Source organism: Lampris incognitus, chromosome 20 (genome assembly GCF_029633865.1).
Source record: "Lampris incognitus isolate fLamInc1 chromosome 20, fLamInc1.hap2, whole genome shotgun sequence".
NCBI classification, from domain to species: Eukaryota; Metazoa; Chordata; class Actinopteri; order Lampriformes; family Lampridae; genus Lampris; species Lampris incognitus.
In genome coordinates, this window is record NC_079230.1 from 31,425,322 (window position 1) to 31,440,773 (window position 15,452).

At 48.3% G+C, this 15,452-nt stretch overlaps 1 protein-coding gene across 2 annotated transcripts in view; it reads right to left on the minus strand.

Annotated features, from left to right (window-relative positions):
• frem1a (Fras1 related extracellular matrix 1a) overlaps positions 1-15,452 on the minus strand; it is a 61,496-nt gene that overhangs the window by 17,605 nt on the left and 28,439 nt on the right. For both annotated transcript variants that reach the window (XM_056300574.1, XM_056300573.1), the window contains exons 15-24: positions 11,001-11,253; positions 10,694-10,885; positions 9,425-9,610; positions 7,382-7,578; positions 7,003-7,222; positions 3,963-4,107; positions 3,732-3,873; positions 3,401-3,596; positions 2,319-2,583; positions 1,764-2,181 (exon numbers count right to left, since the gene is read on the minus strand). In XM_056300574.1, coding sequence (XP_056156549.1) covers positions 1,764-2,181; positions 2,319-2,583; positions 3,401-3,596; positions 3,732-3,873; positions 3,963-4,107; positions 7,003-7,222; positions 7,382-7,578; positions 9,425-9,610; positions 10,694-10,885; positions 11,001-11,253 — 2,214 coding nt within the window. The remainder of the gene's footprint in view (positions 1-1,763; positions 2,182-2,318; positions 2,584-3,400; positions 3,597-3,731; positions 3,874-3,962; positions 4,108-7,002; positions 7,223-7,381; positions 7,579-9,424; positions 9,611-10,693; positions 10,886-11,000; positions 11,254-15,452) is intronic.

Here is a 15,452-nt window from a genome sequence, read left to right on the forward strand (position 1 = left end):
CTCTGCTACATGTTATACCTCTGCTACATGTCATACCTCTGCTACATGTTATACCTCTGCTACATGTTACACCTCTGCTACATGTCACACCTCTGCTACATGTTATACCTCTGCTACATGTCACACCTCTGCTACATGTCACACCTCTGCTACATGTCATACCTCTGCTACATGTCACACCTCTGCTACATGTTATACCTCTGCTACATGTCATACCTCTGCTACATGTCATACCTCTGCTACATGTTATACCTCTGCTACATGTTATACCTCTGCTACATGTTACACCTCTGCTACATGTTATACCTCTGCTACATGTCATACCTCTGCTACATGTTACACCTCTACTACATGTTACACCTCTGCTACATGTTACACCTCTGCTACATGTTACACCTCTGCTACATGTTATACCTCTGCTACATGTCATACCTCTGCTACATGTTACACCTCTGCTACATGTTATACCTCTGCTACATGTTACACCTCTGCTACATGTTACACCTCTGCTACATGTCATACCTCTGCTACATGTTACACCTCTGCTACATGTTACACCCCTGCTACATGTTACACCTCTGCTACATGTTACGCCTCTGCTACACGTCACGCCTCTGCTACATGTTATACCTCTGCTACATGTTATACCTCTGCTACATGTTATACCTCTGCTACATGTTACACCTCTGCTACATGTTACACCTCTGCTACATGTTATACCTCTGCTACATGTTATACCTCTGCTACATGTTACACCTCTGCTACATGTTACACCTCTGCTACATGTTATACCTCTGCTACATGTTACACCTCTGCTACATGTCACACCTCTGCTACATGTCATACCTCTGCTACATGTCACACCTCTGCTACATGTTACACCTCTGCTACATGTTACACCTCTGCTACATGTTATACCTCTGCTACATGTCATAAAGCCTCTGCTACATGTTACACCTCTGCTACATGTTATACCTCTGCTACATGTCATAAAGCCTCTGCTACATGTTAAGCCTCTGCTACATGTTATACCTCTGCTACATGTTACACCTCTGCTACATGTTATACCTCTGCTACATGTTATACCTCTGCTACATGTTACACCTCTGCTACATGTTATACCTCTGCTATATGTTACACCTCTGCTACATGTTACACCTCTGCTACATGTTATACCTCTGCTATATGTTACACCTCTGCTACATGTTATACCTCGCATGCTCAGCTGCATATCTGTCACCTTAACTAGAAAATCAAACATTCCGGGGCATCTGGGTAGTGTAGCAGTCTATTCTGTTGCCTACCAACATGGGGATTGCCTGTTCGAATCCCTGTGTTACCTCTGGCTTAGTCGGGATCCCTTGCAGACACAATTGGCTGTGTCTGCGAATGGGAAGCTGGATGTGGGTATGTGTCCTGGTTGCTGCACTAGTGCCTCCTCTGGTGGGTCAGGGCGCCTGTTCAGGGGGGAGGGGGAACTGGGGGGAATAGCATGATCCTCCCAGGCACTACGTCCCCCTGGTGAAACTCCTCACTGTCAGGTGAAAAGGAGCGGCTGGTGATTCCACATGTATCAGAAGAGGCATGTGGTAGTCTGCAGCCCTCCCCGGATCGGCAGAGGGGGTGAAGCAGTGACTGGGACGGCTCGGAGAGCGGGGTGATTGGCCAAGTACAATTGGGGAGAAAAGGGGGGGATCCAAAAAAAGGAAAAGGTAAAGGAGAAGAGAACGTCAAACATTCCTTATCACGAACTTGTCACCAACCTGGATGGTGAAGAACACAGGCTCCGTGTGTAACCGCCCATCCAGCAGAAAGCCCCTTTTCGTGCTGTCCGAGGCGGTGAAGGCAAATCGGTCGATCTGCGACGGGCCTCCACCATGCTTGTACGTTACCTCCAAATCCTCTACGTCCTGCTGGCTGAAGTTTGAGCCGGCAGTCAGCTGGACCCCCCTGACAAACAACTGGCCATATTGTGGAGGGTGGAGTAGGACAAAGATCAGGTAACCAGGTGGAGTATCTGGGTCAGACAGGGTCAGACACTCGGGGCCGAGGGTCATGCTGGAGCCCTGGGGCATCGTGAGGCCTTCGTTGTGGGATAGCGAGGGCAACACACGATCCACCATTTCCACTGCGACCTCAAACGTTCCGTTGCGGCTGCTCTTGATGTTACTGACAACAAACCTGCCGAGATAAACTGCCGATGAGGTCACTAAAAATTACACATCATGTTTCACTGAAACATAGCTGGGTTGTCAATATGATATCTACATATGGTGAAAGGACTTGAACAAAGTTTGGAAACAGCTGGGAATCCTTACTTAAAAGTTTCGGTAGGTAAAGTGGCTTTGTTGTCATGTACGTAGGCCACGAGGTTTGCTGCTATGTCCATCTGGCTGAAGGAGGAAATGGCCAGCCCAGGATGTCTGATATATTCTATGTGTCCATCAGCAGGTGGGGAGGTGATGACATAGAGAAGTTCCTCGGGCTTGTCTGTGCCGTCCGTGGCCAGCAGCATATCTGTTGTCAGAACCACACGATCTCCGAGAGCGACTTTTGCTGGCTTAACAAAAATGGCAATGTTTCCTGGAGATAACAACCATAAAACCACACAAATTTGAGAGAAATGGAGAACTGATCCGACAATACAGCAAGCAAGATATAGGTGTATGCTTATCCACCTGAGATAACATATTTTCATTACTTGCCATTATATCATCCTACCATCTGTCATTATACTATTCCTGACCAGCGTTCTTAAATGGTACAGAACTGCCAAGGGGAAAGGGGAGTGCAGGAGAGAGGTGAAGAAGAGAGTGCAGGCAGGGTGGAGTGGGTGGAGAAGAGTGTCAGGGGTGATGTGTGACAGAAGGGTACCAGCAAGAGTTAAAGGGAAGGTTTACAAGATGGTTGTGAGACCAGCTATGTTGTATGGTTTGGAGACAGTGGCACTGATGAAAAGACAGGAGGTGGAGCTGGAGGTGGCAGAGATGAAGATGATAAGATTTTCATTGGGAGTGATGAAGAAGGACAGGATTAGGAAGGAGTATATTAGAGGGACAGCTCAGGTTGGACGGTTTGGAGACAAAGCAAGAGAGACAAGATTGAGATGGTTTGGACATGTGTGGAGGAGAGATGCTGGGTATACTGGGAGAAGGATGCTGAATATGGAGCTGCCAGGGAAGAGGAGAAGAGGAAGACCAAAGAGGAGGTTTATGGATGTGGTGAGGGAGGACATGCAGGTGGCTGGTGTGACAGAGGAAGATGCAGAGGACAGGAAGAGATGGAAACAGATGATCCGCTGTGGCGCCCCCTAACGGGAGCGGATGAAGATAGTAGTAGTACTAGTTCTTAAATGGTCAAGAAGTGAGAACAACACTGGGAGGATTATAAACTTCAGTACCTTTCTCCATATCTTTGAGAGCGATGTGGAAGCGCTGGGAAGGCGATCGATTCTTTCCGTCCAGCAAACAGAAAACAAAGAAGTCCTGTGTGGAAGCATCGTGTAGACCTGTGTGTAGGTAGCGCAGCAGGTTCATGTCCACAGCCTCCTGGGTGCAGTTTCCCCCAGCGCTCAGGGTCACCCAGTCTAGGCCCACCTGAAACGGGACCAGTAGCAGTTTGTTTACCCTTAAGACACATTTCCTTAAAAGCAAAGCAATTGCAATTGTCAGTTCTTTAACAAATGTAGTGTGACGTTCCCATCTGAGCATGTAAAACAGCACTGCACTGACCTTAAGCTGAAGCACTCCTTGGTTGGGAACACTCTCAAACATGTACAGGACCTCTGAAGAGGGAGTATCGGTGTCCCGGGCAAACAGAGTAACACTGGATATAAGCCTAGCCTCTCCTGGTTCCACCTCCAGACCGTTGTTCCTGAAGAACAGAACAAGGTGCAACGAGTTTCACACAATAAACTGATGTTGTTCTGCAAACCACTCAGCTCATGATGGTGTAACACAAACCTTACAACCACTGGCTCCTCGTCGTTGACCGGCAATACTTCTACCATCACTTGTCTATGGAGCTGGTGCTTCCCGTCAGTCAGCTGAATGGTGAAACTGTCCTTCATGTCCTCAGAGTCGTCATGCACATACATCAACTCCATCCCTGGACCACATGGAAGAGTATGGATTTAAGTGCATTTTAATAAAAGATCAGTATAGAGTTAGAGTGAAATTACACCTGTGTGCTTTCTACATCGATTCACAGTACACATGTGATCTTGTCAGCTCCTGTGACTTCATCCACATCAGGACTGAACAAGATGTTGTTTTACCATCGCCTCTGCAATAAACACGTGCAACAGTTACACTGCAAAGAATGCAGGGTATGGCGAACTGGACTCATCAGTCCTACAAAGAATGCAGGGTATGGCGAACTGGACTCATCAGTCCTACAAAGAATGCAGGGTACGGCGAACTGGACTCATCAGTCCTACAAAGAATGCAGGGTATGACGAACTGGACTCATCAGTCCTACAAAGAATGCAGGGTACGGCGAACTGGACCCATCAGTCCTACAAAGAATGCAGGGTACGGCGAACTGGACTCATCAGTCCTGCAAAGAATGCAGGGTACGGCGAACTGGACCCATCAGTCCTGCAAAGAATGCAGGGTACGGTGAACTGGACCCATCAGTCCTGCAAAGAATGCAGGGTACGGTGAACTGGACCCATCAGTCCTGCAAAGAATGCAGGGTACGGCGAACTGGACCCATCAGTCCTGCAAAGAATGCAGGGTACGGCGAACTGGACCAGTAAGTCCTACAAAGAATGCAGGGTACGGCGAACTGGACCCATCAGTCCTGCAAAGAATGCAGGGTACAGCGAACTGGACCCATCAGTCCTACAAAGAATGCAGGGTACGGCAAACTGGACCCATCAGTCCTGCAAAAAATGCAGGGTACGGCGAACTGGACCCATCAGTCCTGCAAAGAATGCAGGGTACGGCGAACTGGACCCATCAGTCCTACAAAGAATGCAGGGTACGGCGAACTGGACCCATCAGTCCTGCAAAGAATGCAGGGTACGGCGAACTGGACCCATCAGTCCTACAAAGAATGCAGGGTACGGCAAACTGGACCCATCAGTCCTGCAAAGAATGCAGGGTACGGTGAACTGGACCCATCAGTCCTGCAAAGAATGCAGGGTACAGCGAACTGGACCCATCGGTCCTACAAAGAATGGAGGGTACGGCGAACTGGACCCATCGGTCCTGCAAAGAATGCAGGGTACGGCAAACTGGACCCATCGGTCCTACAAAGAATGCAGGGTACGGCGAACTGGACCCATCGGTCCTACAAAGAATGCAGAGTACGGCGAACTGGACCCATCGGTCAAACAAAGAATGCAGGGTACGGCGAAGTGGACCCATCAATCCTACAAAGAATGCAGGGTACGGTGAACTGGACCCATCCGTCCTGCAAAGAATTCAGGGTACGGCGAACTGGACCCATCAGTCCTGCAAAGAATGCAGGGTACGGTGAACTGGACCCATCAGTCCTACAAAGAATGCAGGGTACGGCAAACTGGACCCATCAGTCCTGCAAAGAATGCAGGGTACGGTGAACTGGACCCATCAGTCCTACAAAGAATGCAGAGTACGGCGAACTGGACCCATCGGTCCTACAAAGAATGCAGGGTATGGCAAACTGGACCCATCAGTCCTGCAAAGCCAAAACTATTGTCGCAAGATGGAAAACGAAAACTACCAAGGTGACTAATGTTGAAGAAAAATATTCTAGATAACAAATAATATAATTTAGTCTGATTCAATACCTTCCCGGACAACTGCCTCATTTCCTCTCTAGCATCACCTGAATCATCGTTAGAGTGACCAACTCTCTGCAAATGGAACTTTGAGAGTTAAATCTGAGTGTATGTGGTCCATCCATCCATCCACCTGTGACAAAGTGGGTGAGAACACACCATTTGTCCCATCATCCACCTCAGCTGTTGACAGGTGTTGGCTTTCCCTGCCACAGAGGTGCAGCCTGGACCCGGGTGCTGCTGATCAACTCCAAGGGAGGATTTAAGCAGTAGCCTTGGAGTTGTCAGGAGGGAGGACGTCAGGGTGTAGATGTGTGCATGTGCTGTTAATTTAACTTCTATTATTATGAGTTGAGTTTTGTTCAGTTAAGTCGTGTTAACTGTTAAGTGGTTTCCTTTGCTTTGTACATATTTGTTTGTTGTTTCACATGTAGCCACACCCTGTGAATAAGTCACGCTGGTTGAATGGAGACAGTTCTGAGTCTGCCTCCTACATTTTAGCCACTCAGGCCAGGCTTCCCCACACCATCCATTATCCAAACCGCCTACCCTGCTCTCAGGGTCACGGGGATGCCCGAGCCTATCCCAGCAGTCATTGGGCGGTAGGTGGGGAGACACCCTGGGCAGGCCACCAGTCCATCACAGCCCCCCCCCCCCACACACACACACCTAGGGACAATTTAGTACGGTGAGTCACCTGACCTCCATGTGTTTGGACTGTGGGAGGAAACCGGAGCCCCCGGAGGAAACCCACGCAGACACGGGGAGAACATGCAAACTCCACACAGACGACGACCCCCAAGGTTGGACTACCCCGGGGCTCGAACCCAGGACCGTCTTGCTGTAAGGTGACCACGCTAACCACTGTGCCACCGTGCCGCCCCATATTATTTATAATTTAAAAAAAACATATCACACAACACAAAAACACATGATTTTTTCCCAGTATCATTCAGCCCTGGTTGAAATTACGCTTTAGAGACCTGGTTAAACAAAATATGCTTTCGTCATCGAGCACCATGACACGTCCCGCAGGCCGTACAGAAAACTCGTTTGTACGAAAGCGTTCCCTAGTTTGATGCTACATTTCCCCATCATGGCCCTGAGAGCAGAACAGCGCCATCTTAAGGTGCTATACTCATGACAGAGTACTGGATGAAGCCCGCCCTCCCCCACACTGGGTTTAGCCCTACACATCAAATGAGGCTCAACTGCATCAAAAAAGAACCACGCACCGTTTCTCAGGTCTGTCAGGGTGAAGTCTTCTACGGGCGTTCCAGCAGCATCTGTTGTCATGGAGGTAGACCGTCCACCAGGTCTTCCACCACCGTGGGCTATGATGCGACCATGCCGGGGGGCCTTGACCAGGACGAACTGCAGCTCGTCTTTTGGGACGTCCAGATCCGCCGCATTCAGAACCAACCAGTCCAGCTCCTTCCTGCCTCCCTCTCGCACCTGATCAAGGGAAGAGAGAGGGAGTGTTATGTGACACGATGTCAACAAAAATACCTTGAACACAGTCTCTCTACTTTCCCGTGCAGAAGGACGGGTTTGGAATGTGACAGAAGAACCGAGGGGAGCTGCCGTGACTCGTTCACCGCCGGGAATACTCACAGTGATGTTCCTCGCCACAAGTTCTGGAATTTCGTCGTTGGTCGGGCTAATGACGACGTGGAACGGCACATCGGCCGAGCTGTGCTTGCCATCGGACACACAAAGCATGAACTGGTCTGCCGTGGGCTCCATCCTTTGGTGTCTGGACTGCACGTAGTTCACGTGTCCGTCCATGATGTCTTTGTAGGAAAAGGAGGCTTCCAGGAACATCCGAATATGGTGGGGGGGGGGGGAAATTAGATTGTGTTTCAGCAAACTCAATGATCTATTACTGGAACTTATGTCTATTTGTCTGCAAAAACGACAAGACAAACTGTTGTGTAGCTTATATATGTTACAGCTTTATGCATGGCTCTAAACACAGACGGCACTAGGGCGTCAAGGGTGGGCCAGCTGGACTTCCCAGCATTTCCATAAGACACAACCCAACAGCTGGACCGGCACTTACACGTCAGCAAGTCCTCATCTTGCTGAAACACGACTCAGTGAGGCGTCGTCAGCTGGGAGCATCTGACTCACAACACCACCCAAATGTCCCGCCAGGCCGCCACCTTTTTATCGCTGGTGTCATCAAAGCGAGATGGTGCAGCACCGCCGAGATGGTGCAGCACCACAAGTCATTCTTCACACAAAGTCATTCATCGCGAGGTCAGTTTGCCTTTACCAGACAGAGATATGTGGGTGGGGGGTGGGTGGGTGGGGGGGTTGGATTTCCCCCCCCCCTTTTTTCTCCCCAATTGTATCCGGCCAATCACCCCACTCTTCTGAGCTGTCTTGGTCTCTGCTCCACCCCCTCTGCTGATCCGGGGAGGGCTGCAGACATGTCTCCACCCATACATGTGGAGTCATCAGCCGCTTCTTTTCACCTGACAGTGAGGAGTTTCACCGGGGGGACGTAGCGCGTGGGAGGATCACACTATCCCCCCCCCCCCGAACAGGTGCCCCAACTGACCAGAGGAGGCGCTAGTGCAGTGACCAGGACACGTACCCACATCCGGCTTCCCACCCGCTTACACGGCCAGTTGTGTCTGTAGGGACGCCCGACCAAGCCAGAGGTAACACGGGGATTCGAACCGGTGATCCCCGTGTTGGCAGGCAGCGGAATAGACCGCCACGCCACCCGGACGCCCAGAGACGTGTGTTTTGTTATGGTTTAAGAGGATCACAGTCACCCATCTCAGAATGAAAAGGTACTTGTGTGCACCTTTCAACAGAGGATCTCAGACCTGTGTGCTTATTGCACCCTGCGGTCACACTTTATCTGGAGGGTGTGCAGAAGACTGACCTGATGCTTTCATAACCCTGACCTGAAGGGATCTTTATCAGTGTTTCTAAGTGTCACTCGGCCCGTTGGGTCATTTTCAATGCAAAGTCGACACCGAGTCTTTGTTGTAACAACCCGAGAGGGACCGGGCCGCTCAATTTATTTTGCGCGTCTGTAGCTGAAAAACAGACATCTCACAGCAGGTCAACTTCGCATTAAAAATGACCTAACTGAGCCAATGACCCTGTCATGGCAGGTGTCATGTCATGGTTATCAGAATCAGAATCATGTGTACTGGCCATGTAGGTCTGCACATAGGACATGGAGTGTGGCTCTGGTTCCGTGGCTCTCTCTGTGTACTGAACATAGAATAACAACACCAACAACAACAAATAATAACAAATAATAATAATAATAACTGTCCCTGCTTCTGGACATCCGTCCTGCGTCTTCCCCTGATATAATTATTTTCTGTGTTCATTTTGGGGTCGCTAAGCTTCCCCCAGCCTCTTGATAGCGCTGCCTTTGGCTCCAAACTATAAGTGGGTGATAGGCACTATCCTTGCTGGACCTCCTACATTATCGTCACTGACATTTACATTTTCTCTGTGTGTGTGTGTGTGACAGCATGTGTGTGACGGTTTGTGTAAAACAGCAAAAATACTGTAACGGTTGCACCTGGTTTTTTTTTTTCCAGAATTCCTACAAATTATGAGGTGCTGGACACGATCCTTCTGCAAAAGAGAGTTTTAATGACATAAAACTGCGATAATCCTTACCTATGCTTATTCCCATGTTGCTTTTTTCAAAGCCAGGGCTGGGTAGAACATTTTCAATATAGCCAAACTGAGGCGGAGAAACCAGACTGACCACCAGCTCCTCCAGGGCCGTGTCCACGTCAGAGGCCCTCAAATGAGAAACGGTTACTGGGGCAGCCCCCCCTTCATCCACCGTAAAGATCTCTCCTATGCATAACAGAGACATTGGAACGACTAAGGAAAATCCTGTAGTGTTGTTTGTCCGTTTATAATACACTACACTGTACTAGGATGTTGTACAGGCATGAACACAGTATGCAGCTCATTAGTGTGCAGCTCATTAGTATGCAGCTCATTACTATGCAGCTCGTTTCAGTTCAAATGATACGCTGATAATGGCCCATTTAAAATCTGCAGGTCACAATAATGTTCAAATAATCCTGTGGTTTCCTCCTATTTCTTTGCCGGCTGCATCTTTAATTCATTAGCATGCAATACAGTATCACACCAAGACCACATTCAGACAGCTTGCACAGGTGGAGGTATGCACTGCAGAGAAGAGGAACGAAAGTCAGTAGGAGCAAGACGGGATACCTATGAGTGAATGAGAGGGAGGACGGTGGAATGGTGAGGATGCAAGGAGTGGAGGTGATGAAGGTGTGTGAGTTTAAATACTTGGGGTCAACTGTCCAAAGTAACGGGGAGTGCAGAAGAGAGGTGAAGAAGAGAGTGCAGGCAGGGTGGAGTGGGTGGAGAAGAGTGTCAGGAGTGATGTGTGACAGAAGGGTACCAGCAAGAGTTAAAGGGAAGGTTTACAAGATGGTAGTGAGACCAGCTATGTTATATGGTTTGGAGACAGTGGCACTGGTGAAAAGACAGGAGGAGGAGCTGGAGGTGGCAGAGATGAAGATGATAAGATTTTCACTGGGAGTGATGAAGAAGGACAGGATTAGGAACGAGTATATTAGAGGGACAGCTCAGGTTGGACGGTTTGGAGACAAAGCAAGAGAGACAAGATTGGGATGGTGTGGACATGTGTGGAGGAGAGATGCTGGGTATACTGGGAGAAGGATGCTGAATATGGAGCTGCCAGGGAAGAGGAGAAGAGGAAGGCCAAAGAGGAGGTTTATAGATGTGGTGAGGGAGGACATGCAGGTGGCTGGTGCGACAGAGGAAGATGCAGAGGACAGGAAGAGATGGAAACAGATGATCCGCTGTGGCGCCCCCTAACGGGAGCAGCAGAAAGTAGTAGTAGTAGTAGATGTTCCAGCTCTTCTGTAAGTTTCCTACCTGTTGTGAGGGAAGGTGGTTGGCTGTCAACTGGAAACACTGTGATTTTGAGGTCATACACAGGCAGATGTGCCATGCCGCTGCTTTTACCCTGCTGTCCTCTGCCACAGCACGAAGGAGCGTTTTCCATTTCGCCATCAGAGATCACAAATGTAACGGTGTCATGGCGAGGGGTGAGTCCAACCTCTAGTCCTGCAGCACAACAACGTACTGTCATTATATCATACAATGGTTCACACTTTTTAGGGAAAACCAAATGTTACAGACTCCAAGCAAAGCTCTGGGAATGACACGGTGGTAAACGTACCGGTGTGTCTGTAGGAGATGATCCCTGCCGAGACGTCTGCTTGAATGAAACGCTCGACCACAACGCCGCTTCTGAGCACCACACCATGGTATGGCTGGCGCGCTATCAGGTATGCTAAGCTGTTGTTGTCGCTGTCTGCGTCAGTGGCGTAGATGTATTCGGCTGTGATGACCACCTCCTTTCCCTCTGCACAGCCGAGTACAGGCCTCAAGCCGGCCACCACCACCGGGACCTCGTCATTGACAGGTCTCACCTACAGAAAGGGGCAGATCACTACGTGTCTCGGCCACTATTGCTATCACATTCCCATTCCCATCTTCATGTAAATGAGTCATGTAGGATATTGTGTGTGATGTAACATATTTGCTACGTGCATATTGTAACGATCACGAATGACTAGACTCGCTAGCCGGATGGCTAACGGGTCGGACCCTTTAAGTTGACTGGTTAGCGCAGTCGCCCGTGGTGCGGGAGACCCGGGTTCGTGGCCCGGCTGCAGCGGTTCCCGGCTGCCCCCTGAATTCAATACATCGGTGTCGTTTTTGGGACGGTGAGGCCATCGGAAGCACGTGTGCCCAGAGGCGTGAGGGAGCTGGTATGCTGAAGCGCTTCCCAAAGGAGGGGGGTAGTGAATTCAGGGGGCAGCCGGGAACCGCCGCAGCCGGGACGCGAACCCACGTCTCCCGCACACAGGAGACTACGCTAACCAGTCAACTAAAGGGTCTGATCCTTTAGTTGACTGGTTAGCGCAGTCGCCCATGGTGCGGGCAACCCGGGTTCAATGACTAGACTCGTTAGCCAGTTGGCTAACGGGTCAAACCCTTTAGTCGACTGATTAACGTAGTCGCCCGTGGTGCGGGAGACCCGGGTTCGTGTCCCGGCTGCCCCCTGAATTCGCTACATTATTTTTGCTGTCTTTGCCGTTTTAGGTTGTAGTCACGTCATGACTAGTATGTCTAGTCACAGACTGTTGAGTTGTGCCATTGGAGACAAAGTCAGCGCCGCCGCTACGTACATGTGCATCACGCGCTGTGCTAGGGCATCACGTGCTGGAGGGGGCACCAAAACAGCCTAATGATCATCATGATAACATAATAATCAGTGGCGGCTGGCCAGTAGAGGGCGCTGGGGCGCTGCCCCCTTCAAACATCAAGAGATGAAAATCTACTTAAACATGTTAAATATAATGTATAGTTGTATGACGCAAATAATGATGAGATAAAAGTGTTGTCAGTCTGTCAGCAGCATTACATATTGGTTCAGATGGTGTTTGGTTGGTTCCTGTCTGAATGCATATACTTCCTGTCTGACTACATATACTTCCTGTCTGAATGCATATACTTCCTGTCTGAATACATACACTTCCTGTCTGAATACATACACTTCCTGTCTGAATACATACACTTCCTGGGTGAGGGGCGCCGGCCAAACCATACCTTATGTAAGCCCTCAAACTTGTGGCGAGCAGGTGACCTGAGGCTGCTGGCTGATTGGTTTCTTCAGATTTTCCAGGGGGCGCAGTTCTGTGCTGCCCCAGACACTCCCACTCTTATCGGCAGCGAATTGGTATTGCTTTAATGTTGTTTGATCTCATGTGATTGGACAATTCTCGTGGCTGTCAGTCATGTTCACACCCACCACCACGCCTCGTCTTGACTGTCAATCATCCACCGTCTACCAACCCTGATAGAATCTCTAGGCTGCATGGTCCTTCTTAATAACTCTGTGACTGTGTGGACATTACAGCAGCTGTCAGGTGGGCTGCGCCAAGGTACATTGCGCCCCCCCCCCCAAAAAATTAGCACCAGCCGCCACTGATAGGCACCATTAGATCATTATAGGCAATACAAGATATACTACGTAATTGCTCGAAATAATAAAACGAATGATAGCGCCCCCCCCCCACCTTCCTGTGGTTTGCGCCTGCCCTGACGTCATCAACGCTGCTGCGACAACTTTGGAAAAAAATGGCACGTGACCAAAACAATGGTGGTGAGAAAGTGGCAATGGTCATGAACCAGCTGATACAGCAAGAAGACTAACGTCATTCATGCAAATGTACAATAACACTGAACCTTCAATCCGTTTGGAGGTCTGGTGACTGTACAGCGCTGCTTTGTGGGCTTTAAAAATGTGTGAGCGCCATCTACAGACGTATCTAATTAGCACATCACAACAATTAATCCTGGAGCCTAGTAGTAGACACAAATACTGGACTGCTCTTATTCCTCTTGTTATCGCAGACTTAGTAGTAGTAGTAGCAGTAGTAGTAGTAGTAGTAGTAGTAGTAGTAGCAGTAGTAGTAGTAGCAGTAGTAGTAGTAGTAGTAGCAGTAGTAGTAGCAGTAGTAGTAGTAGCAGTAGTAGTAGTAGTAGTAGTAGTAGTAGCAGTAGTAGTAGCAGTAGTAGTAGTAGTAGTAGTAGTAGCAGTAGTAGTAGTAGCAGTAGTAGTAGTAGTAGTAGTAGTAGCAGTAGTAGTAGTAGAGTTGTAGCAGTAGTAGTAGTAGTAGCAGTAGTAGTAGTAGAGTTGCACAAAGCAGTGCATTACTACAGAAGCGTCAGTGCTGTTCAAGCTGTTTATCTGTGTGAATAGTTGCTGCTGAATGTACTTGCACATTCCTGTTCCTTTAATTGTTTTTATAGTAGTAGTAATTAGAAGACAATTGAAATTTTGTCTTTTCATTACAATTTATATAAGTATGCATGTTAAACTGATCTATCATGAACTATATTTTATTTAGATGAAGGAATTTAAGGTCTTGGTTAAGATGTAGCCTGTTAATCGTGTTTTCATTTCCTGTATGAATGCAAATTTAAAATGTAAAGTTTTGCTAAACATATCTGCTTTGAATAATAATAAGAAGAAGAAGAAGAAGAAGAAGAAGAAGTAGAAGAAGAAGAAGAAGAAGCAGAAGAAAAAGAAGAAGCATAAATAATTGTTTAATGTATTTATACTAATATTTGTTCTACGTCATACACATGCGTGAATGAGAGGGAGGAGAGTGGAATGGTGAGGATGCAAGGAGTGGAGGTGATGAAGGTGTATGAGTTTAAATACTTGGGGTCAACTGTCCAAAGTAACGGGGAGTGCAGAAGAGAGGTGAAGAAGAGAGTGCAGGCAGGGTGGAGTGGGTGGAGAAGAGTGTCAGGAGTGATGTGTGACAGAAGGGTACCAGCAAGAGTTAAAGGAAGGTTTACAAGATGGTAGTGAGAACAGCTATGTTATATGGTCTGGAGACAGTGGCACTGATGAAAAGACAGGAGGAGCAGGAGGTGGAGGTGGCAGAGGTGAAGATGATGAGATTTTCACTGGGAGTGATGAAGGAGGACAGGATTAGGAACGAGTATATTAGAGGGACAGCTCAGGTTGGACGGTTTGGAGACAAAGCAAGAGAGACAAGATTGAGATGGTGTGGACATGTGTGGAGGAGAGATGCTGGGTATACTGGGAGAAGGATGCTGAATATGGAGCTGCCAGGGAAGAGGAGAAGAGGAAGGCCAAAGAGGAGGTTTACGGATGTGGTGAGGGAGGACATGCAGGTGGCTGGAGTGACAGAGGAAGATGCAGAGGACAGGAAGAGATGGAAACGGATGATCCGCTGTGGCGCCCCCTAACGGGAGCACCGAATAGTAGTAGTAGTAGTAGTAGTAGCAGTAGATACTAAGACTTGGTCTGTGTTTTTTCTTTTTCTTTTGTTTTTTTTTGGGGGGGGGTGGGCACACCACATAGCAGTTACGCTTAGGGCACCCAAATGGCCAGCAGGGGCCCTGGACAAAGTAAACGGCAGCCCAGATTTATGTATGCAATAACACCGTCGTTGTTATGTATGTAATAACACTGTAGTTGTTATGTATGTAATAACACTGTAGTTGTGTAATAACATTGTAGTTGTTATGTATGTAATAACATTGTAGTTGTTATGTATGTAATGACATTGTAGTTGTTATGTATGTAATGACACTGTAGTTGTTATGTATGTAATGACACTGTAGTTGGGCCGGTTGAGTTGCACTTGTTATGCAGACATCATGATAGTATCTACAGAGGGCATCTAAGTTGGCAGATGCCACAGCAAATCCTCTGTAACCCCTGTAACCAGTGTAACCAGTGTAACCAGTGTAACCCCTGTAACCCCTGTAACCCGTGTAACCCCTGTAACCCCTGTAACCCCTGTAACCAGTGTAACCCCTGTAACCAGTGTAACCAGTGTAACCAGTGCAACCACTGTAACCACTGTAACCACTGTAACCAGTGTAACCAGTGTAACCCCTGTAACCAGTGTAACACCTGTAACGAGTGTAACCACTGTAACCAGTGTAACCAGTGTAACCAGCGCCTTTCCATTGTAATTTATTCTCTTGTTTGCCATCGTTTGCTGTTATTATCCATGTCATTGTTTACCAGATACAATGTGTCCACACTGCAGGCATCATACGAAGGAACTGAATCATT